General features: G+C 46.4%; 2 protein-coding genes across 2 annotated transcripts; both read left to right on the forward strand.

The window, feature by feature from the left end:
• Positions 1 to 676: 676 nt before the first annotated feature.
• On the forward strand, positions 677 to 8,415 carry LOC143831630 (uncharacterized). Its single transcript, XM_077324784.1, has 2 exons — positions 677 to 1,025; positions 5,057 to 8,415. Exon 2 carries the CDS (start codon positions 5,064 to 5,066, stop codon positions 6,129 to 6,131), a length of 1,068 nt encoding a protein of 355 aa, XP_077180899.1. The 5' UTR covers positions 677 to 1,025; positions 5,057 to 5,063; the 3' UTR covers positions 6,132 to 8,415.
• A 4,373-nt stretch (positions 8,416 to 12,788) lies between these two features.
• On the forward strand, positions 12,789 to 25,099 carry LOC143831635 (CD59 glycoprotein-like). Its single transcript, XM_077324788.1, has 4 exons — positions 12,789 to 13,112; positions 19,265 to 19,342; positions 20,822 to 20,923; positions 21,950 to 25,099. Exons 2-4 carry the CDS (start codon positions 19,279 to 19,281, stop codon positions 22,144 to 22,146), a joined length of 363 nt encoding a protein of 120 aa, XP_077180903.1. The 5' UTR covers positions 12,789 to 13,112; positions 19,265 to 19,278; the 3' UTR covers positions 22,147 to 25,099.
• The last annotated feature ends 1,952 nt before the right edge of the window (positions 25,100 to 27,051 follow it).

A 27,051-nucleotide genomic window follows, 5' to 3' on the forward strand; every position in this document is an offset into this window, starting at 1 on the left:
ACTCTGCATATCAGATCTCCAAAGGGCAATCAGGAGGCTGACAGGGCAGAAGTCCTACCTAGCCTTCCCACTTTTTAACACACTTAACAAGCGTGGGGAAAGGTGTCAGACGACTTCATGGTGCCCAGGGACACCACGTTGGGGACTCCTAAATAAACTACTGGTTTTACTTTTGTTGGGGGGGGGGGGAGAGAGAAAGGGAAGGTGATCCTAAGCGCTTGGAGGTTCCTTCGGGTAATGAAATGAAAAGCGGGGAATAAAAACCAACTCTTCTTCCGTATATGCATTGACTGGACAATGAGAATTATTTGACGCAGACCCAAAAAAACAATCAAGCGAAGGAGATCTGGGGTGTTGACTGTCCATCCAGGTTTGTATTCTCTGCGACTGTGATGATTTGATGCACACCCAAAGAGCGATCAAGCACGGACTCCTCATCTATCGTAACTTGTGAGTAGGACTAGGGTGAATGTGCACGACGCGCGAAGCGGCAGAAAGCGAAGCGAGCTCCTCCGCAGAGGCGATCCCAGGCTGTGAATCCGGCGTGCCGCTCTCCGGGGATCAGCCTCCCCAAATGACTACGCAAGCCACTCCAATCCTGGGCAGTGTTGCCGGCCGGCTCGCAATGGCAACCGCACAGGAAGAGGTGGGATCTACTCGAGAGAGAGTGGGTGGGCGTGCGTGGCTCGGCCAGAGGAGCAGATCCGGGGCGGAGAAGAAGACGCAGAACAAAAGAAGCGGAGGGTGCGCGCCGCTCCCAGGCTTGTCGCTCGCGTTTCGTTTAACGAAGGGATCCGTGCTCCGCGGCTTTCTGCGCCGGAACTGCCGCCGAAGACGTTTGCGGTCTCTCGTGCTCCGCCCTGCGATCTGGGCCTGGGAAGCCGCTGACGACGATCCCGGGGACGCGAGGGGTGGGCGTTGATTCCCGCGGGCGCTCGGAGCCCGACCCAAGTGGGAACTGCCGCAGCCTGGAAGCGCCGTCGAAGCGCTGCAGTCATTGCCGAGCGAGCCCCCGGGCACTCCAGGTAATATTGTCGGGACGATTTGGGGTGGGGCAGGGCGGGACCTGAGGACCCTGGTATTTTGGGCCCATCCGCCCCCGCCCCTCCCAAAAATTCCACCAAGAAGGGGTATTGAAGGTCTTACGACACGGGGATGATCCTGCCTCTTCAGAATTGCATCCCAACGTTGCATAACTAGAGGCGTTTCTTTTATCGAGTCATCCAAATGCATCTCCCAGATATTACGGGGCTGACTTCCCAAGCTCCATGGCTTCTTAAACATCCTTTAAATTTCAAAAAAGAAAATTCGATTTAGAAAGAGGCAATTCGAATGGGAGGATTAAGCACGGTGGAAATGTTAAGTGGGTTCCCTGAAAAATCTTTATATTTATTTATTTATTTATTTATTTATTTATCATACTTATATACCACCCTTCCCAGAGGCTCAGGGCAGTTTACATCATAACAGAGAACAATACATAAAACAGTCTGTAAAACATGTATAATATGTATCAGGATTCCTGTCTGAGGGTATCTTGGAGGATATTCTTGGATATAAGGAGAAAATTGGTGCTTTTCCCGTTAAAGGGGAATGTTTTGGGAGAGATGGGTAGCTGTGTTAATCTGTGGGAGGAAAATAATGCAACCAGCATCATTCTGTCAGAAGGTTTATCCAATGAAGTGAGCACTTAACACCAGAGTGTTTATTCGAGAATAATTGTTGGTCTTTAAAGAGCCACCAGACTGCTGTATCCATTAGGAAAACATCTAACCGTTTCTCGTAACAATAGTGCAAATAAGCCATTCTTATTTATATTAGCAGCCTCTGCCAACCGATCGCCTGAGGCATCTCTGTGAAATCCAACTCACTGGCTGTGAACCAGAATGCTCCAAATTCAAATGCAATTTTGCATGCGAGTATAACTGGGTGGCTGTAGGAAGTTTACTAACTCTTCCACTCTCTGCAATATGTGTGTGTTTGTGTAGGGGGGAGTAAGGTGACCAGATTGTCCCACTTTTGGAGGGACATCTGGGGGCACCTGGCAAATTGTACTTGCGTTGAAATTTTAAAAATATGCATAACAATACTATTTTTGCGTTTTATGAATGTTTTTTGTTACTCCATATAGGCCAAATTTTAATCAAGAACCCCCCCCCCCCCGGTCAATAGTGTCCCGCTTTACCAATGTTAAAATCTGGTCACCTTAGGATAAGAACAATGCCCTACTGTAATATAACATTATTCAGACAGATGATGGAGATAGTGTGTGCAGGGGTCTGAATAATCCAAAGTGCAGTGTTTTTATTATTGTCGCATGGTGTGATGTTGTTGACCTGCTAAACCAGGGGTCCCTGGCTTTTTTGAACCTGCGGGCAACACTTGAATCCTAACCCAGGAGGGTGGGTACAACCACAAAATGCTCGTGTGGAAGGCGGAGCCAGCTGCACACGCACACGCACACAGAGGATGCCAAAATACAAAGGATAAGAGGAGTAAAATTTTAAAATACACTGGGAAACAGGAGTCAGAGAAAGAATAGGACACAGTAGGGGCAGCCTTGGCTGAAATAAATGTTCTTTTAATCCGCACAGCCAATCAGATCTCAAGTAGGCAATTAGAAGGCCTTCTGGGCAGGAACCCCACCCACCTTCTAAAAACACTTGGTGGGAACCAGGAAAGGTGTTGCGGAGTGCCGTGGGCATTGGGGACCCCTCTGCTAGAATGTTGCCATTCTCATTTATATTAGTACTTGGAGCAGCAAATGGGAGAGACTCGGATCTTCCACAAAGCTCATTGGGTGACTTTCAGGTGATTACCCTTCTCAGCCAAACCTACCTCGCAGGGTGGTGGTTCTGAGGTTAAAATGGGGGAAGGGGAGAAGTGCCAAGTATGCAGTTGTGCGTTCCTACAAAACTAATCCAAAAAAACAAAACAGATAGCTATGTCCCATAGCTAGCATATCTATGTTGTTCATTGGAGTCATTTTACAAATCTTGGGTCTATGTCAGGATTGAGGCACTACCTCTTTATGAAAGAGAAGGTCCAAAAGTGGGTGTGTAGCTCCAGGGTAGAGCACATGAACTGTGTACAGACAGCCTCCGGTTCCATACCTGCATTCTCCAGCTTGAATAGCAAATACTGCGTTTCAGATTTTCTGCAGGCCAGAGTAGGGGTGGGTGGAATTACGTGCTTTCTCCTGCAATGCCTGTTCACTGTCTGCAGCTCTGCTGAATTGAGGGGGAGGAAGCCTGTACTGCTTTTCTGAGAAGGGCTAAGAAGCCTCACTCCCTGATCAATACAAGACATACTTAGCACCCTTTTGGTTTCTGCTAGTTTGCATCTAATAAAGATAGACCGAATACTGGCTAAGAGTCTGACCTGATCTGAGAAGGTCTTTGTTTACGGCTTCCCTTGGCTGTGTCCGCCTTCGAGCGAATTTTTATTTGTCTCTTCCATCTGCACTCTGCAAACTGTCATATTTGCCTACCTTGCAAGGTTGTAATATAGATTACTGATACTTGAAATGTTAAGCAATCAAAAGGTGTCCAATTCTGTTTTGGCACTGTAGCTTTGCCTGGGAGAATGTAAACCACAGAGAAGACCTGAGCCTTGAGCCTCTGTTTGAGTGAAGGGATCTCCTGGATTAACTAGACTATTTCCTGGTTATTTTTCCAAAAAACTCCTCAAAACCTTATTCTATTAGGTCATTGTCACAATCCCTGTTCTCTAGTGAAACCAAGGTTGCTTCCACACTGAGACTTTGCTCCTGGCTGGCATTCAAACTGAAGCAGGGTTTTACTTTACTTTGTTTCGCATCCCCAGGATGTTCCAGTCTTTTGCTGCAATTTTTGCAAACCTGCTTAGATACAGCCTTTTGGGAAAGACTGGATGCTCTGTTGGTGTTAAGAATGTCTCAGCCTTTGCTGCTGCAGTATCATCACCATGGGGAAGCAATATAAGCAGGTGCAAGCGGAATAAATGACACTTGTTGTTCCCCTGTTTATCTCCAATTCCCTCCTGGTATTTGTTGTCTTCCCCTGTGCCAGACAATATATTGCAAACTCCTTAGGGCAAGGGCGGTCCTTTTTTATCCTGCATACATATAGCCTGGTGAGCCCAGTCTTATCAGGTCCTGGTAGCTAAGCAGGGTCAGCCTTGGTCAAAATTTGGATGGGGGACATCCAAGGAATATCAGGCTTGCTACACAGAGGCAGGCCATGGCAAGTGACCTGTTAACATCCCTTGCCCAGAAGAAGAGTTGGTTCTTATATGCCGCTTTTCTCTACCCAAAGGAGTCTCAAAGGGGCTTACAGTTGCCTTCCCTTTCCTCTCCCCACAACAGACACCTGTGAGGTGGGTGAGGCTGAGAGAGCCCTGAGATTACTGAAGAAGAAGAGTTGGTTCTTATATGCCACTTTTCTCTACCCAAAGGAGTCTCAAAGGGGCTTACAGTTGCCTTCCCTTTCCTCTCCCCACAACAGACACCTGTGAGGTGGGTGAGGCTGAGAGAGCCCTCAGATTACTGAAGAAGAAGAGTTGGTTATATGCAACTTTTCTCTACCTGAAGGAATCTCAAAGCGGCTTCCCTTTCCTCTCCCCACAACAGACAGCCTGTGAGGTAGTTGAGGCTGAGAGACCTCTGATATTACTGAAGAAGAACACTTGGTTCTTATATGCTGTTTTTCTCTACCCGAAGGAGTCTCAAAGTGGTTTCCCTTTCCTCTCCCCCCAACAGGCACCCTGTGAGGGAGCTGAGGCTGAGAGACCCCTGATATTACTGCTCGGTCAGAACAGCTTTATCAGTGCCTTGAGGAGCCCAAGGTCACCCAGTTGGCTGCACATGGAGGAGCAGGGAATCAAACCCAGCTCTCCAGATTAGAAATCCACACTCCTAACCACTACACCAAGCTGGCTGTCCTACAGGATTGCTCTAAATTGGATGGCGCAGGATAAATGGTGGTGATGTGGACATTTTGTCCTCAGTTGCACACCCGTTTTCCCCACTGTTTTGCACAAAATGTCTCACTTGATGACTGTCTCTCTGCCTCTCCAGGTCAGAGATGGTGAAAGAGGAAGAGATCCTGATAAAAGAGGAGCCAATCTCCCAGGATGAAGAGGAGGAAGATATAGTGCAAGTGGTGCAGATTCTTTCAGACGACTGTCCTGAAGAAGCTGAAGAGCCCCTGCCAGAAGAATATAATATAAATGTTTTCCAGATTCAGGGAGACGAAGTGCCCTTTGACAGTGAACCTCCTCCTGACATCCAACAAGTTTACATCCCAAAGAAGAGGCGATGCAGGCCCGTGGCCCGTGCGGGAACAGCCGTGGCATCCAGCCAAGCCACCATCCAGAATAAAGCCCCAAAGGTGGGGAGAATCTACAAGTGCCCAGATTGCGGGAAAGTTTTCAAACGGTGCTCACCTCTCATCAGACACCGGAGAACCCACACGGGGGAGAAACCTTACATGTGCCGGGAGTGCTTGAAACGCTTCAGCGACAGCTCGGCCCTTGTTAAGCACCAAAGAATCCACGCAGGGGAGAAACCTTATACGTGCCCCGAGTGTGGGAAGAGCTTTTCCCAGAGCTCAACCCTGATTGCGCATCAGAGAATACACACTGGGGAGAAACCTTACAAATGCCCTGACTGTGGGAAGAGCTTCAGCGTGAGCTCCAACCTGGTGGCTCATCAGAGAATCCACACCGGGGAGAAACCTTTTGGCTGCCCTGTCTGCTTGAAGGGCTTTCTGGTCAGCTCTCATCTTATTAGGCACTTGAGAATCCACACGGCGGAGAAGCCCTACATTTGCCGAGAATGCGGGGAATGCTTCACTCAGAGCTCCCACCTTGTTGTACATAAGAGAATCCACACTGGGGAAAAACCTTACTTGTGTTCGGAGTGTGGGAAGAACTACCGCGGCATCTCTGACTTGATCCAGCATCAGAGAATCCATACAGGAGAGAAGCCCTACAAATGCCCCGAGTGTGGGAAATGCTTCAGCCAGAGCTCGTGTCTGAAGAAGCACCAGAGAATCCACACAGGGGAGAAGCCGTACGTGTGCCTCGAGTGTGGGAAGAGGTTCAATCGGAATTCACATTTAACTCGGCATCAGAAAACCCACATGGGGTAGTTCCAAAGAATAATTCTCTCTCCGGGCTGGAAGCTCGTCTCCAAAATTCCACCCGCGACGAGAGCGTAAACCTGTTTTCTCAAATAGTTAGCCTATCCCTCCTCGTCCAAAGACTCCCACCGCCTCACACCTAGACTGAGATCGGAGATGCTGCCATATCGTTTTAAAATATCCTTTGGCTCTGGTTAACCTCTGGATTTCCTGCTTTCCATTCTTGTAACTGGATCCGAAAGCCTTCCCTTGGATTATCTGTGTTTTGGGTGGGAGGGGTTGTCTTCAGAGATGCCAGCTCCTGAGTTTTCCTATAAGCTAGAGATGTTGAGATCTCCTGGGCGGCCTTTGATGAAGCCGTGTGGTTTCTGATTGGTTATTCTTGATCTCCTAGAAAGTGGAGGAGAAAAGACAATGAGACCTTGGCTTAACATCATTTAGAACAATCTCCTCTGTTGTGATGCAAACATTTTCCTTCTTTTCTTTTGCGGGAGGGGGAGGAACAAATCTCTACCCTTCCCCTATTGGATCTACTCTGTGTATCTGGACTGCCATTCTTTACAGCTGGTGGGAGTCCGCATGACAAAAGAAATTACAACACCCAAGTCTCCATGAACATCCTCCATACTGCAAAACGGGCCGTTACTGTTATATTCATTTGCCTGCTGTTCTGGCAGATGGTGACAGAGCTTGGACTGCTGCAGAGTCTGCAATATGCGTGCAGCGGTACGTTCTGCCTCTGGGCATAAAGCCATGATGTCTTTGACCTGTGCGTATTCTTAAATGCCTCAGTCCCAGCACTCAATCTGTTATAGTGTCTCCTGGTGCCCAAAGAAACGGGAAAGTTCCCGTTAATGGCCTTTTAGCTTGCATGGTGGTCTTGCAGTAATGCCACCAGAGGTCGGAAATTTCAAATGTATGTTTCTTTCTAATTTCCCCCCCCTTTTTCAGGGGGGACTTTTGATCATGGTGTGGGGCAAGGTTTTGTGCGATCTCAAGAGACTTCAGCACTAAAAGACGGAGCTACTGTAAAGTCCCGGCTCGAATGTCACCACTGCTGCAAACGCATGAAGTAGCCTTACGCAAGGCGCACCCCTCCAGCCTCCACTCTTGATCTGCAATAGGGAGAAGGGGTAACCCCTCTGACCTATCTTTCAAGGTTGCTGTCAGGATTACAGCAGAACAATGTACACGAAGCACTCTGGACAGTCTGGAAGTATTACATAAATGCTCGTTGTCATTGCTATTTTCACTTGGATTGAGTATTGGATGATTTGCATGGGAAGGTGGGCTCCATTGATGATTCCGCACACACTTTCTTGTTCATCTGTATCTGGGTTGCCAGCTTTTAAACAGGTCCCTCTACTATCCGTTTTATGTAGTGCCGAGTGATCTTATTGACCTCCATGTCACAAAAAGCTTGGCTGCCCATTTCCACACATTACGCCTCCACTGAAAGGGCAGAATGTTTCTCTCCTGGCCAGCTAGCAACCCTAACCTCTGTTAGTTTCTAAGCTTAAGCAGTAGAGCCCCGTGTAGGATAGTGATTAGGAGACGAAGGTTGCAATCCTAAGGTTGCAATCCTAAGGTTGCAATCCTAAGGACACACTTCTGGGTTGAAGAATATGGGTCTTCCTTTGGACTGCTCCCTGCTGCAATCAGGAAGTTTCTGGCTGAAGACTTATGTCTGCTTATGTCAGATAAGCTCAGATAAATCTACCTTTTTTTTTTTGCAGGCTAGGGACTGGAATGTACATCTACCTTACAGGGCTTGTTTGAAATATAGCAACATGAATATGTATGTGAAGCACTTTGAACACACTAAAGCATAATATAAATATGCCAGTGGTTGTTATTGACTCTCCCTCTCCAAGATGTAAGAGATCTAAGGTGGGGAGGGGGGATGGCAGGAGGAGTGTCAGGAGAGGGGCTCCAGAGCCAAGATATCTCTGAGTAGCAGCAGAAGAGGGGCCCATTGCCTGGAGAACCCTGCCCGCCCCCCCCCCCCCCGCCCCGGAAGGGATTCACATGTGGAAATATTGCTTCCATCTCTGGTTTGCATCAAAATGCTCCAATACAGTAGAGCTGCCTGCTGAATTTTCTTTCCTGCAGAGGACCCCAGTAAATGCCACTGGCTGCATAAGGAAGCAGAGTAGTTTGTTGTGTGTGCCCCCCCTCCCCGGTTTGTTTTGAACACCCCCAAAAGACAATGTGTTTGAAAATGTGCTCAGAGCCCTGTGCTTAGAGTTCCAGTTTTAAGTATAATAAATGCAGTGCTTTGGGGGAAAACAGACACTATGGCTTATCTTGTTTCATTCTTTGGAGATGTTGTACAAAACGTTCTACAGTATACAAGTGCAAGGGGGGGGGAGTCTAGTGTTTCAAATGGATAATGCAAATGTGGACTATAATAATAGATGACAGTGACAATAAAAAAAAAAGATGCAAAGAACTCAAATGTTGATAAAGGGACTATGAAGGCTTATCATCAGGGTGATGCAGTCATGATTACAATGTTAGACTAAGCCTGAAAAGGTCTAGATCCCTCCTCTGTGTAAAAATCATTAGCTGATCTTGGGGCTGTTATTGTCTCAACCTAACATACCTCGCAGGGTTGTTGTGAGGATAAAATGGTGGAGGGGAGAACCAGACGTATTGCCCTGAATTCCTTGGAAGAAGGGCAGGATAAAAATAATCTAATATATAAAGATTTGAGGGAACTGCATCTGGCCTGCCTTTAGAAAATGAAAGACAGAGGAATGTTTTTGCAAATATCCATCACAGAAATTTTCCCCTCTTCAAGCTCTCTGCAGCCCTGACCTTCTCTGTCTCTATTTTCGTATCTTGAAATATCTTTGCTTGTAATCCCCTAAATCTGTGGGCTCAGCATCCTGTATTGCCAAGAGCCAGTGGTTCTTTTCCTAAGGGAAATGGGAGGCAATGGGAAGATGCACATGGTGAAGGGAAATTGATTTTATTAAGTAGCTTAAGTAGTCTGCAGAAGAAAATCTCCACAGAAGAATTTTAAAAATGCTTAGATCCTACTGGCAATCAGGAAACCCTGGGGGATGACAACAGTCAAACCACAGCTGGCCAGATGCACAGCATTTGTCTGCAGTTTCAGTCTGTGATGAGGTTCAGTTCCAGAAATTAAGAGTGATTAATTTGTTTCAAAAGTGGGTTTAAACTTGGTTGGAAGATTTTCTTCTTCATTCCAGGTGCATGAAGCAAGTTGGACAGAGAGCGAAGAGGCTGACTATATTCAATGAGAAAACACTCTTTGTACATGTTCAGAGGCGCTTTTATCAGCGGGGACCAGATTTGCAGCTAAAAACATTCTGAGTGCTGCAGATCCCTGCTTCAAAACAAACACCTTGAAGGTTCCCCGGGCCATTTGCAGATTCAGAGCCTACAGGCACCTTTATAATTCTGGCTCAGAGTGGTGGGTGGAGAAACAAAGTGGCTGCTGCAGGGGATCTTTAGGCAAATATATAAACCATTCTGGAACTAATCTGGGCTTCAGAAGGATTTGTGGATCCACATTTGATGAATCCCCACTTTCCCATGGAAACTCCCAGCCTAACCTACTTCACAAGTCTGGTTGTGAGAATAAGTGGAAGAGAGACCTCTGTAAGGTGTTTTAGGTTCCCAGCTGCGAGAAAGGAGAGGTACAAATGAAATAAATTAACCTTCCCAGAAATTTCACCTACAGGGGACCTCCTATCTGTGCTCTCCTCTCCCTGTTAGTTGCATGGCCTTAACGGCTCCAGAGACCAAGGGTGCCAATTTGACTTTTCCCAAGCTTGAGTCTTCTCAGCGGCAGCAAAACAGCATATGAGAGGCCAAGGAAATTAGTTTGCTGTGAAATGTAAAGAAAAACCTTCCCCTTCAACCAGCCTTCTGGTCCATCATTTCAGCCGTTGACTTGGTAAGTGGTTCGCTTTGCCTAAAATTTAATCAAGCTTCGCTAGGATCGGAGGAAGAACTTAGCCCCCTTGCATGTCGCCACCTCTTTGGCAGAGACCACAGTTTGCCCTGAGACGATAAACCTAGAGCCATAAAAAGCCAAGACTGGAGGGTCCATGCCTTTTTGAGCCTGCAGGCACCTTTAGAATGCTGACTCAGAACAGGAAATGCAGAAACAAAATGGCTGCCACAGAAATGGCTGCTGCAGGTTACCTATTGCTGTGATCATGGCAACTGATGCCAAAGCTATGTTTTACAAAATCTGAACAGCCAATCATGTCTCCATCTCAGTGTGGTTAGAAGCACGGACTTCTTCTAATCTGGCAAGCCTGGTTTGATTCCCTGCTCCTCCTCCACATGCAGCCAGCTGGGTGACCTTGGGCTCACCACATCACTGACAGAGCTGTTCTGACTAAGTAATAATATAAGGGCCCTGACCTCCCTTACAGGGTGTCTGTTGTGGGGAGAGGAAAGGGAAGGCAACTGTAAGCCTCTTTGAGACTCCTTTCGGTAGAGAAAAGCTGCATATAAGAACCAACTCTTCTTTAGTAATATCAGGGCTCTCTCAGACTCACCCACCTCACAGGGCGTCTTTTGTGGGGAAATGAAAGGGAAGGCGAATGTAAGCCGCTTTGAGACTCCTGGTAGAGAAAAGCAGCACATAAGAACCAACTAAGAGCCTCTTGTGGTGCAGAATGGTAAGGCAGCCGTCTGAAAGCTCTGCCCATGAGGCTGGGAGTTCGATCCCAGCAGACGGCTCAAGGTTGACTCAGCCTTCCATCTTTCTGAGGTCGGTAAAATGAGTACCCAGCTTGCTGGGGGGTAAACGGTAATGACTGGGGAAGGGAATGGCAAAGCCACCCTGTATTAAGTCTGCCAAGAAAACGCTAGAGGGCATCACCCCAAGGGTCAGACATGACTCGGTTCTTGCACAGGGGATACCTTTACCTTTAAGAACCAACTATTTTTCTTCAATGGGGAATTAGTCTTGTGGGACAAAAGTCTCATGCATTTTTTTCTACCCACTTGACCATTGCTCTTGAGGAGTGGTCCCCCACAGTCTGGAAGCCTTGTTTGTATATATCACACCCAGTTCCTCATCTGAGAGCTTAATGATGTCCGGAACTCACCTATAGAATAGTAGCAAAATGGGGGGCAGGGGATGCGTAATATTATAGTGTGTAAGTGCAATAAAAATGGCAAAGACTAGACTGGGGGTTATTGGGAAAGGCAACTGAAAACAAATCTGCCAGTATAATGTCCCTGTATAAATCTATGGCTCAGCTTCATTTGGGATGTCATGTCCTGTTATGGTCACTGCAGCTCTAAAAAGGTATTATAGCATGGGGAAAGTGCAGAAAAAGGCAATTAACCTTATTAGGATGAGACCCCTTCCCTATGAAGAAAGGTTAAAGAAGTAAGAGCTCCTTAGTTTGGTGAAATGATGACTAACAGGTGACAGGACAGAGACGTACAAGATTATATATTGGGATTGAGAAGGTAGAGAAAACAGTACTTTTCTCCCTTTATTACAATATTACAATGCAAGAACTTCTGGGCACTTGATGAAATTAATGAGCAGCAGGCTTAGAATAAAGGATCAAAGGAAATACTTCACCCAAAAAGTAATTAATACTTGGACTTCACTGCCGCAGAAAGTCGTGTTGACTGTTAGATCTGTGGGTTAGGGATCGTGGAGGCACTGGAATAATTCAGCTCTTTATTGTGAGTTCAGCTCATTATACAACTGTACTGAAAATCACAGAACAAGCCCCCCCCCCCTATATACAGGACAGAACAAATGAATTTCCTGTGGTTGCAGGTGATTGGCTATAAGTTAATTTAGACTAATTGGATCCCTAGTGGATCCTGCCACAAGCCATCCAAATACCTATGGAGAGGCCAGCCAGGTGCAAGCTAAGCATTGACATGGAATTACGATCCTACCTCAGACCTCAAGCTCAGGTCCTCAGCACATCTGCATAGACACCTGACTACAAGCAGACAGTTTCAATTGGTTATTGGATGCACGTTTGGGGCAGAAGTCCATCAGTGGCTATTGGCAACAAGGTATAGAGGGGACACTCTGAGGCAGTGATACTCTGTGCTCAGGGGCAACCAAGGGAGGGCTTCTAGAGTTCTGGCCCCAATGGTGGACCTCCTGAGGGCCCCTGGGTTTTGGCCCCTGTGAGACACAGGATGTTGGACTGATCCAGCATGGCATCTCTTATGTTTTTATAAGTGCTTATATGAATCACATATTATGCAAGACTCCTGCTGTTACAGTCCCATCTGGAATAATCCTGCTCCAACACGACCTAGTGCTCTTGGTTGGATTCTGCCAAACATGATCCAGATGACCTCTCATGGCTCCCTGCAGTTTTACATTTGCTCCAGAATCCTGCCGTCTGGAACCAGGCTGAAGTTGGTTGTTCCGCCTTCCCTAGTGTCAGATCAGGGATCCGAATTCCAGAGATGTCGGGGGTTGAATATGAGACCCCTACGACGCCCCCCCACTACTGTGGCAGGTCCTATTTCTATATAGCAGCAAAAGCTTTCTGGGCCACCCCCATCACCCTTTAACCATCAATAAACCTCTGGGGTTCCACTATATCCGAAGAAGCCTGCATACACCCGAAAGCTTATGCGTTGAATAAATTCAACTTGTCTGGCCTTAAAGAATCTCCCATCATATCGGGGCCGATGATTGGGAAATCGCCGCGGATCCCTCTTCCTCGCTCCGTCCAGAAGAGGAGCAGCCTGGCTTGTTTTGGAGACTGACCTCCCATCGGCGCGACGACTGCGAGGGACCCGAGAAGAAGCCGCCGCCGCCGCTGCCGGGGCTGGCTTGGGGCGTCTGCCGCAGATGGGCGAGAGGAGCGGCGCGGGAGGGTTTTGCAGCAGTGAGATTGCAGCAGGCTGGTCTGGACGGCGGAGCAGCTGCGCGCAGCAGAGCGAGCGGGCCGGACGGCTGCGGAAGACTGCAGCGCGGTGGGGCAGCTCTGCAACAGCGTCGTCTGGAGAGTGAGTGGTGGGGCGGGGAAGGGCAGGGCCTCCCGTCTCGTCCCCCCAAGCCAGCCAGCCAGCCACGCAGACTTGGGCGGTCTGAGGGGCTCGGTGCCTTTAGAAGCTTTCCCTTTGCAGCCTGAGCTTGGGGAAAGAAGCTGGCCCGGAGGGGAAGGGGCGCGTTGTGCTAAAAACCTGGTGGCTTGAGGGCGTGGCGCCTCCATCAGGTAAGATGGGAGGGGGGGCAGGGGGCCATCCTGAGGCAGTGTGGCGGAGAGGGCAGTGTCTTGGCTTGCGGGGTGACCTTGATGCAAGCCCGTTCCTCCTCACAGGATTGTTTTAACATGCAGGAAGGGAAAGCGTTGCCCCCAGCCCATTAGAGGAGGGGGTGTAAAGAGGGCGGGGCTGCCGCTTGGACACTGCATTTCACCAGGGAGATGTGCTTACCTTGCATGAGAAGACAATCTGAACACCGGGGCGCGCGCGTGTGTGTGTGTGCGCACCTTTTTTGCAAGCTTCTCGTGAGGACTGATGAAGTGCGCCCTTGGTGGTGCGTGCTGTGCACCTAAGGTGACCAGATTTTAACATTAGTAAAACGGGACACCATTGACTGGGGGGGGGGGGGGTTCTTGATTAAAAATTGGGTCTATAAAGGTAAAGGCAAGCACCGGGTCATGTCTGACCCTTGGGGTGACGCCTTCTAGTGTTTTCATGGCAGACTCAATACGGGGTGGTTTGCCAGTGACTTCACCATTCATTACCATTTACCCCCCAGCAAGCTGGGTACTCATTTTACCGACCTCGGAAGGATGGAAGGCTGAGTCAACCTTGAGCCGGCTGCTGGGATCAAACTCCCAGCCTCATGGGCAGAGGTTCAGACTGCATGTCTGCTGCCTTACCACTCTGCACCACAACAGGCTCTTAATTTGGTCTATATGGAGCAACAAAAATGTTCATAGAATGCATAGAACACAAAAATAGTATTGTAATATCTATTTTTAAATTTCAGCATAAGTACAATTTGCCAGGTGCCCCCAGATGTCCCTCCAAAAGTGGGTCAATCTGGTCACTTTATATGCACCCTCTCTGTGGATTTTGGCACCAGCGCAGCTAGTGTGGTGGATGATACTGCAGTGTAGAAAATGAAGGGAACTGGAGCACACGGGTCATGTTTAGCTCCAGACCATCCCGCTGCTATTTGCAATGGAAGCAAAGGTGTGCCAGGAAGGTGGGGGCAGCACAGGGGTGGGTGGGTGGGAAATATCCCTGTCATGACAAAGATCAAGTTAATTCATGACATTTTATTCCCCCGTTGATTTTCATGAGGGGGAATGTTGTGCAACAGAGAAAACTGACGGGGGAAGGGAGTTGATGTCTTTGAAATGTGGTGTTGGAGGAGAGGTTACAAATACTGTGGACCGCCAAGAAGATAAATAAGTGGGTTCTAGCTAAACCAAGCTAAAATGACTTAGCTGCATCCTTTGGTCACATCCTGAGAAGATGAGTGACAGGAAAAGACAACGATGCTAGGAAAAGCGGAAGACTCAACAAAAGAGGGACTGACCCAGGGAAGCCATGGCTTTCAGTCTACAAGATCAGAACAAGGCTTTAATGATAGGACATTCTGGAGGACATTCTTTGTTGTTGTTAGGTGCAAAGTCGTGTCCCCATCACGACCCCACGGACAATGATCCTCCAGGCCTTCCTGTCCTCTACCATTCCCCGGAGTCCATTTAAGTTAGCACCGGCTGCTCCAGTGACTCCATCCAGCCACCTCATTCTCTGTCGTCCCCTTCTTCTTTTGCCCTCAATCGCTCCCAGCATTAGGCTCTTCTCCAGGGAGTCCTTCCTTCTCATGATGTGGGACATTCTTAGGGTGGTCATAAGTCAACGGTGACTGGACAGCACTTAACACACACACATTACGAAACAACAGGGAGTTAAGAACTTCATGGATTTATTTATTGGATTTATTTATTTACTCTTTAAGTATTTGAAAGGTTGTCACTTGGAGGAGGGCAGGATGCTGTTTCCGTTGGCTGCAGAGGAAAGGACGCACAGTATTGGTTTTAAACTACAACGATACAGGCTAGATATCGGGAAAAAATTTTTCACAGAGTAGTTCAGCAGTGGAATAGGTTGCCTAAGGAGGTGGTGAGCTCCCCCTCACTGGCAGTCTTAAAGCAAAGGCTGGATACACACTTCTCTTGGATGCTTTAGGATGCTTAGGGCTGATCCTGCGTTGAGCAGGGGGTTGGACTAGATGGCCTGTATGGCCCCTTTCTATGATTCTATGATTGGGTGGGGGGTAGAATATTGGGTTAGGATTTTGGAGATCCAGGTTCAAATCCTGAATTTGGCACTGATTGCCTCTGGGCATACCTCCCCAGCCTAACCTACCTCTCATCCTTGCTGTGAGGATAAAATGGAGGACAGGAGAAGCATATAAATCACTTTGGGCCCCCTTAGGAAGAAAGGTGGGAGTATGATATTTGTTTCAAATCTAATTTTTCCCCCAGACCATCCCCAAAGGGCGATGACCACTCTGGCTGCTGCTTCCTCGGTTGTTGCTGCAGCCCCTTCCGCTAAAAGTGGAACTGCTCATTCAGACTGCTGCTAAATATTGCAAATGGGCCAGGCATCAGAAAATAAAGCCAGGGACCTCAAAATTGGCCACCAGCTTCAGGGTGATTGTGGGGGTTGCACTGCCAAATTGAAGGAAAACTGACCATCCTGGCCCAGATTAGCTCATGATCATCTCTCTGCTATTTGCCGTGGAAGTAACGGTTTACTGCTCCCTAGAAGCCAGGAAGCTGGAAGCAGCACAGACAGGGAGGCTGAAGCCCATCCCTCCGTTTACAAAACAAACTTTCCGACTATTTTCCAACTACTTTAGGCATTTATTCTAATTAGGACTGTCTAAATGAGGTTCCTATTGATTTGGCATTTTCATGAGTCAAAATTTCCATGAAAATAAACTGTTCCTTATGTTCATTGTTGTGGCGTGTCTGTATCTTATTTTGAAGAGATGTTTAAACATTACCATGGCGATCAGAGAGCCTTAGGGCAGTGGTTGAGAGTAAGATACAAACAAGCCACAAAAATGAACATAAGGAACATATTATTTTCATGGAAATTTTGACTCATGACAATGCCAAATCAATGGGAACTTCATTTAGACAGTCCTCATTAGAATAAAACCCTAAAGTAGCGATCCCCAACCTGTGGGCTGCGGACCACACGTGGTCCTTCGACTAATTGGAGGTGGGCCGCGAAGGATGCCTTCTCCCCCCCCCACCCCGGCCCTTTACTTCACCCCCCCCCCGGCCCTTTACAACACACTTCGGGTGTCATTGTCTCCCATCACTCCCAGATGGGACTATCTCGTTGCAGAGAAACAAGCTCAGGGTTCCCATTGATTTGTCATTGTCATGAATTAAAATTTCCATGAAAATAAAATATTCCTTATTGTTGTGGCGTGTCTGTATCTTATTTTGAAGGGATGTTTAAACATTACCATAGCGACCAGAGTCAGAGAGCGTTAGGGCAGTGGTTGAGAGTAGAGGAGTAAACTACCCTCCCCCCCCCACCGGGCCTCAATAAAATTGTCAAGCGTTGAGTGGTCCCCAGTGATAAAAAGGTTGGTGACCACTGCCCTAAAGGAAGCAGCAGAGAAAGCTCTCTAGAGGAAACAACTGTACTGAAGATATTTATAAAGAAAGAATGAAAATATATGCCCCAACATCAATTTTGTGGTTATGTGCAGAACATCCAGCCACTACAGAACATTATGAATGCAGCAAGCTAAGAGGTTGAGGATCAGTGTGTGTATGCGTGCTGATTCACTTACGGTCCTGTAAAGGTTGCTAGCTAGGGAAAGGAGCTGGACCTAAAGATGTCTTCCAGTGAGTCGAGGTATCCATTTCCCATGGAAAGATTTGACGTACTTCTCCTGGATCCCACCCAATTATAATACAGGCTGTAATAGTGCTGTTTAAACAGATCCAGGAGGTGAAAAATGTGAAAAAGAGTCAAGGCCAAGGCTTGAGCCTCCGGGGAGGGCGGTATAAAAGTATGATAAATAAATAAATAAATAAATATTAGAATGCTAAAGCTAGAAATAATAGAATGTACTAGCCGTGCCCTTTTAAATATCTATAAAGATCAAATCTTCCCTTGCTCAGTTAGGGAAAGCATGTTTTTTAGGCCCTAATTAATCAAGAAGTTAGAATGAGCTTGTCAGCAGTATTTCTGCTTTGCTAGGGGGGGAATTGCAAGAAATACAGTTTCGGTGAGACAAGCAAATTAGTAGGATTCTCGAAAAATTTTAAGGGAGATATAGTGGACAGCATTCTCTGATTGGTTCTCATTTAGTGATTCTCATTTTGTGCAGTATTGAATTTTAAATCAATAATTCGATAAGGTTTACTTTTCTGTAGTGAAGTAATTTTTTGCCTGTATAATATGGTACGTTTTGCTTTGTGCAAGTATCAGCTATTTGAACTGACACAGAAATAGATGTTTTCGTTGATCATGATAAACCAAGTAAAGATCAAAGTTTCTTTAAGAAGTAATTTGCTGTTATTTTCATGGAAATTTTGACTCATGACAATGACAAATCAATGGGAACCCTGAGCTTGTTTCTCTGCAACGAGATAGTCCCATCTGGGAGTGATGGGAGACAATGACACCCGAAGTGTGTTGTAAAGGGACGGGGGGGGGGGATGAAGTAAAGGGCCGGGGGGGGGGGAGAAGGCATCCTTCGCGGCCCACCTCCAATTAGTCGATGGACCACATGTGGTCCGGAGCCCACAGGTTGGGGATTGCTATTGTATAGGACATCCTGCAAGCTCATGTGGAGTGGTCCTTATCCTTTGCAGGAAGAGACATCATGATACAGGGATCCCAACCTATAAAACTGGTTAACCATTCAGCAAAAAACTAGTAAATGAAAAAGTCCACTTGGCAATGGAAGAATAATTGAAATACCTTATAGTGGACATAAAGGCAGCTTGCTAACTCATCTTCTGTTTGGAAACCCCATGTATAATGTGCAGTAATCACATTGGGGGGCAGGTGTTAAATGTATATTGGTAAGGGGAAAACTGTAAATTCAAGATTAAGCCAGGTGAGACTACCTGGCTCAGGTGGCTGATTTAGGGTTGCCATAGAAGAGAAGACATGGGAGCACCAATGGGATTCCCACGCAAAAACCCAAGTAACTTGGGGGGTCTAGTCTCTGCATGATTATCAGTATGTATTTACTTCATTGATTCCCTGCCTGTCACCCAAGGTGATTTACCCTGTTCTCCTCTCCTCCATTTTATCTTCACAATGACCCTGTGAGATGAGTTAAGCAAAGAGGGTATGACTGGCCCAGGTTTACCCAGTGAGCTTCCATGTCAAAACAGGGATTCAAACCTGAACTTCCCAGATTCCTGTTCTGCACTCTGACCACCATGTCATGAATACGACAGAACAAAAGCTTAGACCAAATCTAAAGTGTTTACACTGTAAAATGTTGTTTAAAAATCACTTATATTGTATTAGAACCTGCTTGGTGTAATGGTTTAAGTATTCGGCATGACTGCTTTCCCTCCAGTCCTGTTTACTTAAAACAGCAGTTGAGCACATACTATTTCGTCAAGGGGTAATGAAAGCAACACCCATATGCTTTCCTTCCATTTAAGAGCTTACATACAAGCTTCTCTAGTATGTTTTTGCCCTTAATTTCCCTTTATTTTATTCCCCTGTTCCCCTCATCTTTTAACACATTGCCCAACTATTCAATCATTCCATCCCTGGCCTGTACTAGCTCAGATATTCACTTGCTACAACAGAGAATGGATAAACAGAAAGAAATTCCAAGCTGGCGATGGCAAAAAGCTTTATTCAGAACGCGTTCCTAGGTATAAAACCTCGTTTTCGTATTTTACTTCCTCAGTAAACTTATTTCTGAATTGGTTTATTTTTTCACAGGGATACAAACAAGGTCTTCAACCCACTATCTAATTCTTATATTTTATATACCTTATATTTTATATTTTAAGTCATATAATTTGGGTCTATTAGTATCAAAGGTCCATAAAGGTAACTATCTTATAAATGACCCTGCTATTCTGTTGCAATGGCCGCATGGGCCCTGGTTTAATGTGTGTTTCTGTTTCCAGATTCAGAAGAGGACATGGACAAAACTAAGTGTATTCTCTTCACAGTCTTCATTGCTATAGTCGTGTTCTGCCATTCTGGTAGGTGTCTTAAAATAGTACGTGTCAACTCAATTGCTGAATCTCCTAACCCTTACAGATGCTAATTGCTTCCAGCTAGATTTGAGTCTACTTTAGAGAACAATACGATTTTTCAGGGTGCAAGCTTTTGAAAGTCAAAGATCTCTTCTGCTTATGCCTGAAAATCTTGTTGGTTTCTAAGGTCCTACTGGACTCGAACCTTGCTCTTCTACTATAGACCAAAGCAGTTATCTTTTGAAATGAATTTCTTCTGTTATCCCATTTTATCCTGCATTAGGCTCATTGTGTATTCTGCTTTGCTCCTGTTGATTAGTACTATTTCACACTCACTCTGCATGAATGAATTATTCCTTCAGCTGTTTTTTTTTAATACTGGCTTCTTTGTAATATCCCCCTCCCCCTTTGGAATTTAAACAGCTTACAGCAGGGGTAATCAACCTGTGGTCCTCCAGATGTTCATGGACTACAATTCCCATGAGCCCCTGCCAGCTGGCAGGGGATCATGGGAATTGTAGTCCATGAACATCTGGAGGACCACAGGTTGACTACCCCTGGCTTACAGTCTACTTATAAGTATGGGCTGGTAATTTCCATTCTATATTGCTGTTTTTAAAAAGAAAAATGAATTCTAGGCATAATCTTGAAGTGCCCTAAAAAGACAGCATTACGTTCAAACTCTTGTGTTAGGAATTGATCAATGGCACCATGGCACACTGTGTTGGATGCTGTTCCCTCTTGCCTTAATTTTACATTTGGGTTTGAGGGTGGGGCTATAATAGGAAAAAGAAGAAGAAGAAGAAGAGTTGGTTCTTATATGCCGCTTTTCCCTTCTTGAAGGAGGCTCAAAGCGGCTTACAGTCGGCTTTCCATTCCTCTCCCCACAACAGACACCCTGTGGGGTAGGTGAGGCTGAGAGAGCCCTGATATCACTGCTCGGTCAGAACAGTTTTATCAATGCCGTGGCGAGCCCAAGGTCACCCAGCTGGTTGCACGTGGGGGAGCGCAGAATCGAACCCGGCATGCCAGATTAGAAGTCTGCACTTCTAACCACTACACCAAACTGGAGGGATCATCCCCTCAAAGTAGCCACAAGAGAAATGCAGGATTTACAGTCTGAGACTGAGATTTAGGAGATCCAGGTTCAAATCCCCACTCTGCCATGAAAGTTCACTGGGTGACAGTGGGCCAGTGACACACCCTCCAAGTATAACCTAAAGATAAAATAGAGAACAGGAGGATGCTACAAGCTGCTGTGGATCGCCATCAGGAAGAAAGGCAAAATATGAATGACATAAATAAAATGAACTCACTTGGTGACTTTAAGGAAGCCCTTCTTTGACTGAGCCCTCCCCACCTGCAGCAAGAGGTTCACTGAAGCATTTTGAAAATATGATTGATTGGTTAATTGATATATATATAGAGAGAGAGAACGCATTTTGGACATGTAGGCATTTAACACAACTTCTTCTTATTTCTTAGGCGATGCACTCCGATGCTACACCTGTGAACAAAGTCCTGTAGTGTGCAGGACCAATGTTACTTGTGCCCATGAAGATGACGTTTGCTTGCAAATCAGGTTTTGTATGTATATTATGCAAAATTATTATTTATATTTATGCCCTGTTCCCTGACCCAGATAGACCAAGCTAGCTGGACCTCACCTGATCTCAGAAGCTAAGCAGGGTCGGCCCCCGTTAGTCTGTGGATGGAACACCATCAAGAAATACTTGGGCTGTTGAGCAGAGGAAAGCAATGGCAATCCACCTCTGAATGAAATAGCCCATTCAATTGCCTTGAAAACCCCACTTGGCAGCGAAGAAAAGCAAAACCCTCATGGATTCAAGCAGTTCACAACACTACAAACACTCAAGATACATCAAAACCTTTTGAAGAGCAAAGCAATCTTGTTCAACTGATCCCATTGATGTTAAAGTATCTTTGTGGTATTGCAAATAAGAATGAATGGGTGATTTCTTTAAAAGCCTGTGATAGGAGAGGAAAACTCTCATCAAAATTTCACATGAGTAAGTACGCTCTCCCTGGCCTGTTCAAACCTGGAAAGCATTGACTATGTTTTGGAGGCAGCTTCCCAATATCACGACTCCTGTCCTTGCCTTTTAGATTTTGCTCCATGACATGGGAATATCCATGCTCGGTGAACTTAATGTTGTTTTGCTGCTGGGAACTGCTTTAGGAATCAGGTAAATGGTAGGGTGGGATTAGTCATGTGAATTGCGTACTAGGTGACTCATTGTTCTGCCTGTGGTCATTGGAAAGTGTTATCAAGTAACAGCTGACCTCTGGTGGCCCAGCGAGATTTGCAAGACAAGAGGCGGTTTGCCATTAGCTGTCACTGGCTAGCAACCCGCAACTTTCTTGATGATTTCCCATTCAAATACTAACCAGGGCTAAGATCTGCTCAGCTTCTGAGATCTGGCAGCATGAGACCAGGGTAAACTATCCAGACCAAGGCAATTGGGGTGTAGGTTTGGGAAATCTCCTCCCATTTTAATGCCTACAGAATGCACAATTATTGTACCATTATTCATAAGTGCTGTTTTCAGTTTTTAATTTGGGGTGTGTGATTTCTCTCTCTCTCTCTCTCAGTGCATTTGAGGACATACAGCTGCTGGAAGTCATCGCGATGCACCCGAAAAATAGTTGCCGATGAATTCAATGCTGACAGCTTTCGATTCCTTTGCTGCTACAAGGATTTCTGCAACGGGAGCCCGAGCTCCCAGGTAGTCAGTGCTGCTGCCTTCGGTATTTCTGCAGTGACTGTGCTTTGGATGCTGTACCAGTAACATGGGGATGAAAATGTCACTTCGCTCGGTACATCTCTTTTGATTCCCCCCCCCCCTTGTGCCTGGATATGTTTGCAGCTGTGGCAGCTTGGAAAAGCGGCACGTGGTTTTAACAAGAAAAGAGACGTGTAAGAAAGTGTCCCATTTTCATAACTTACAAAATAAGGTGGGAAGAAGTTTTGACACTGTCCCTAATTCATCTACATCCTAAAGCCATAGTAACGGAATCATTGTGCTACTTGTAGAATTCTAGCCCCTGAACACAAACCGTCACACAAGCCGTTACACAAGCAAGTAGGTATTACTTGAACATTTACTCTGTGAGGTTTGATACGCTGGAGTTTCTGTTGGAAAGAAAGGCAGGGTATAAATGAAGCAAATGAATATATTCCACATCCCCTCTTAAACCAACAAGTATTCCTTTTAAGTAAGTGTACTTATAACCTCTTGTGAGCCTCTTGTGGCGCAGAGTGTTAAGGCGGCAGACATGCAGTCTGAGAGCTCTGCCCATGAGGCTGGGAGTTCAATCCCAGCAGCCGGCTCAAGGTTGACTCAGCCTTCCATCCTTCCAAGGTCGGTAAAATGAGTGCCCAGCTTGCTGGGGGGTAAACGGTAATGACTGGGGAAGGCACTGGCAAACCACCCCATATTGAGTCTGCCAAGAAATGGTAGAGGGCGTCACCCCAAGGGTCAGACATGACCCAGTGCTTGCACAGGGGATACCTTTACCATTACTTATAACCTAGTTAGTTTTGTCTTCTCTTATAATTAAGGTAGAGCTTGGCGTAAAAGCTTCATCCACAAAGCAAGTCTACGTGACCACAGTCAGAACTGTTAGAAGCATGATGTATTTTGTTGACTATTAAGCCATTAGGATTCTTGAGTAGACAGTAGGATTTCCAATATGGCAGTCTGTGTACTACGGAAGGTATATATGATGGCCTATAGTTAAGATTTGGTGATTCCATAGACAATCAAATAGACCAGTGGTCCCCAACCCGCAGCCCGTGGCCCGGTGCCGGGCCACGAAGGCCTTGGCGCCGGGCCGCAGCTCCCTCTCCCCGCCCCCCCTGCAGTAAAAAACTTCCTAGGCCACAAGCTTGCGGCCCGGGAAGCTTCTTACTGCGGGAGGGGGGGGAGAGGGAATCAGGGCCGCGCATGCGCACATGCGGCATGCGCAGCCGGAATCGCGCATGTGCGGCACTTTCACTCATACACGATTTTGGCCGTGCATGGTGCGTGTGCGCATGCCCGGCCGCGCATGCACAATGCGCGGGCGCGCATTCGCGGCATGCACGGTCGGGCAGTTGCCCTGCCGGTCCCCAGCCTCCAAAGGGTTGGGGACCACTGAAATAGACAATTTTTTGCCGCTTTTACTACATGTAGAGCTATCACTCTCTTCTGCTACTGCAGCGATTTCACAGGTATATTATACGACTATCTTTGCACTGAATGTATATTGGCTTCTACTGGAACAACCAGTTACGCTTGCTTGCATTTGTACTCACAGAATGTGTATCCATAGAGGGCAGTGCTCGGAAAGCTTACAACCAGAATAATTTTTCAGGATCATGCTTCTCTTAAACTGAAATTCACACTGGCCACGTCTCCAGTGCTTTTCGGTTTTTTCTCCGGCTATTTTTGTGAATGTATGAAAACAAAGGCACAGATGGCAACTTTATGAATCAATTGCTGGTCACACAGACAGTGTGAAGGTTCTCGTAAGCACCGGGTCACTTAAGCTGCAGGAAGGTTCCCTCCCTGGGATCAAGAACACTCACTGCTTTCTAATGTTTGGCATCACAGGGATATAAGCCCTGTGTTCATAAGCCAGAGTATTGTGGGGAGGAGTTGTGTGTGCGCCTTCTCCCTCCCTCTCTAAACATTGGTTTGAACTTGCATAGTGTGTGTTGGAGAGGCTACAGCCTCAAACCAACTTCCCTGTTCTTTGTGAGCTTTTCACTGAAGACTGAAGATTGTTCTGGTTTCCACACACAGGAGGTAGAATCATAGAGTAGGAAGGGACATCCTGGGTCGTCTAGTCCAACCCCCTGCACCATGCAGGACACGCACAACCCTATCGCTGACGCTGTAACCTGCCACCCCCTTGAATCTTCACAGAATCAGCCTCTCCCGTCAGATGGCTATCCAGCCTCTGTTTAAACATTTCCAAAGATGGAGAACCCACCACCTCCCGAGGAAGCCTGTTCCACTGAGGAACCGCTCTAACTGTCAGGAACTTCTTCCGGATGTTTAGACGGAATTTCTTTTGGATTAATTTCATCCCATTGGATCTGGTCCGTCCCTCCAGGGCAAGAGGTGGTCCGATCCTGTCAGCCATTCTGGTTTTCACCTTGGTTAGGACACCCGAAATGGGGAAGGGACAACAGTGGCTACAGAACTAGGAATTTCCACCACATGAGACAGTTAAGCCATGGGTCAGTCATGCCTCTGGTCAGATGGCAGAGATGCCACTTTTGCGAGCATAACAGAGAAAGGGTTGGGGTCTTGGATGGGACTGCACACCAAGGTGGATGAACAATCCCTCCATGGTGCAAGCCCCTGCATCCATCCCATGACAAGCAGATGCTCCTAGCTCCGTAGACCCTGGCCCTGGGATGCTCCCAACAAGCGGCAATGGCAATTACCGTCATAGTTGAGATGCTGGAGAACCATCTGAAAGGGCAACATGCATATTGTTCATGGTGCCTGTCTCTCGTGATGTGTGCAACCACTGTTGCCCAGTTGCCGTTGTTTACCATCTAAACCCCTCATTTGCATATCCAAATATTCTCCAGGATAGCTGGGATCTGGATGGCCTTAGCATGGCTCTATAGGGCTGTGCCCTCTGAAATCGATCATATCTACTCTGCAGTGCTTTGAGCTATTGTTTAGACCGCACTATGGTGGCAGAACCTTTATACCAGGGGTAATCAAACTGCGGCCCTCCAGATGTCCATGGACCACAATTCCCAGAAGCCCCTGCCAGCATTCGCTGGCAGGGGCTTCTGGGAATTGTGGTCCATGGACATCTGGAGGGCCGCAGTTTGACTACCCCTGCTTTATACTAATGGCTTGGCTCCAACAAGGGGTCCAGCACTCGTTGTTGGGCCAACAGGGCCAGCCAACTCCCACAGGGCTGCTCCAAAATTGACCACGCTTGGCATTTACCCCACAATACCCTGTTGTCCATTAGTGTTTGTGTGTGTGATTGGAGGGCGCAACTGGAGCAGGGAAGTGTGCTGATTGGGTGGACTCAGACAGTATCCTGCTTGAGGTTCCGTGGGCATGGCTGCAGCTGTGTGTGGGGTGGGGGAGTGAATTTGAAGTTACTGTGGTTGTTAGTGGGCCACAATACCATATTTATCTATTTATCTATCTACTTACTTACTTACTTATTTACTTACGCCAGTGCACCTTTGTGCCTGCTTAGGGGGCTACTTTGGAAACCACCTAACTACCGCCAGGCCCATGGAATGCCTACATTGGGGTCGGGGGATTGTACTGTTGTCCTACAGCGTATGCTGGCAGTGCTCTCTCACCAGTGGGACTTAGCAGCAGAGCACTGCCCATGCCCTGCACCAGCGTAAACTGCCCTTGTGCGTAGAGGTCAGTCAGGTCCCTATTCCGATTCCTCTCCCCGCCCCCCTCAGGATTGCTTTGTTAAATCCCTTATTCCAAAAAAAGATTTATAGTTGGGCATTGCCACCAGATATGAATGAATGAACCCATATGCCTTGTATACGTCTAGCATATATTTGATATAGATGCTATTTTCTTTAAGCGGGCTGGTGTTGAATGCCATCAGTACATGAGTTTAAAAACATTTTATCGTATTGCTACATTAACTGAAACATTTATTATGCTTTTATGGAGATTATTCCACTGATTATCAGAGAAATGTATTAGCAAGTCTTCCCCCCACTTCTCTTTATATATGGCTACTTTTTGTTCTGCCTCTGAGTTTGCGGTATATCGTTGCTACTGGGCAACTGTGTCTCCAGGTGTAACAGAAAAGCCGCAAAAGTGTTTAAAAGATCTAAATAAATTTATTTGAACTTGCTTACTCCGTAGGTAATACCTGATTTTCAAATACTAGGGGGAAAAGTGAAGCAACAGCCTTATGTCTATGTTGAATTATTTGAAATAAACTTTTTCACTGTGCTCCTTTTGTTAAAGTAAATTCACATTGAGGATGATCTGAAAATTATTTGATTGCCCATGAGAGAAGAGAGTTTACGGTACTTTTTTTAAAAACCACAAAGCAGTGAAATAAAACACTAATGCAAGTTAAGCTGGTTGTTTTGGATGTGTGAAATACCAATTAATAAGCAAGACTCTACTATAAAGGCAACAAAGGAGCACTGCAAATGAAAACATTAGCCTAATTGCCTCCATTCTGTATTTAAAGTACTTTCCTAAGCAAAGTATACCCTTCTAAGCCCATTGACTTCAAGAGACTTAAAAGGATCTGCCTCTGCTTGGGACAGCACTGGAAAGTCACAAATGTTGCTTAGGCTGCCCCAATGATTGTCTATACGAGTATTCCCCAACCCCCGGGCCATGGCCCAGTACTTCTACTTAAAAATCAGTGTTGTCACATCATATATACGTATAATAACAGTTAAAATGCACTTAAAGCAGGCAAGTTCTAAAGAGGAATTAAATCCATGCGGGACTCACAACTTCGAAGATCAACCCTGCCTCTTTCTGCAACAATTTTTTTCCTACATTGATTTGATTGAACTTATGTTGTTCTACAGTCTCCATAATAAAAATATTTGATATCCTCCATGAGTACACAAATTGTATTTCCTGATTATTGCCATGTCCAGTTCTGTTTGTTTTTGTTTATTTCATGAGCAGACACAGCCATGAGTCACACAATGTTAGGAGATCCCTGCC

Source organism: Paroedura picta, chromosome 3, assembly GCF_049243985.1.
Source record: "Paroedura picta isolate Pp20150507F chromosome 3, Ppicta_v3.0, whole genome shotgun sequence".
NCBI classification, from domain to species: domain Eukaryota; kingdom Metazoa; phylum Chordata; class Lepidosauria; order Squamata; family Gekkonidae; genus Paroedura; species Paroedura picta.

Excerpts from the sequence above, each read along its gene's own strand:
- LOC143831635 (XM_077324788.1), top strand. The coding sequence starts at position 19,279 with ATGGACAAAACTAAGTGTATTCTCTTCACAGTCTTCATTGCTATAGTC. Across the intron at positions 19,343-20,821 it reads AGTCGTGTTCTGCCATTCTG|GCGATGCACTCCGATGCTAC; the intron begins GTAGGTGTCTTA and ends CTTATTTCTTAG. Across the intron at positions 20,924-21,949 it reads TTGCTTGCAAATCAGGTTTT|TGCATTTGAGGACATACAGC; the intron begins GTATGTATATTA and ends TCTCTCTCTCAG.
- LOC143831630 (XM_077324784.1), top strand. The coding sequence starts at position 5,064 with ATGGTGAAAGAGGAAGAGATCCTGATAAAAGAGGAGCCAATCTCCCAG.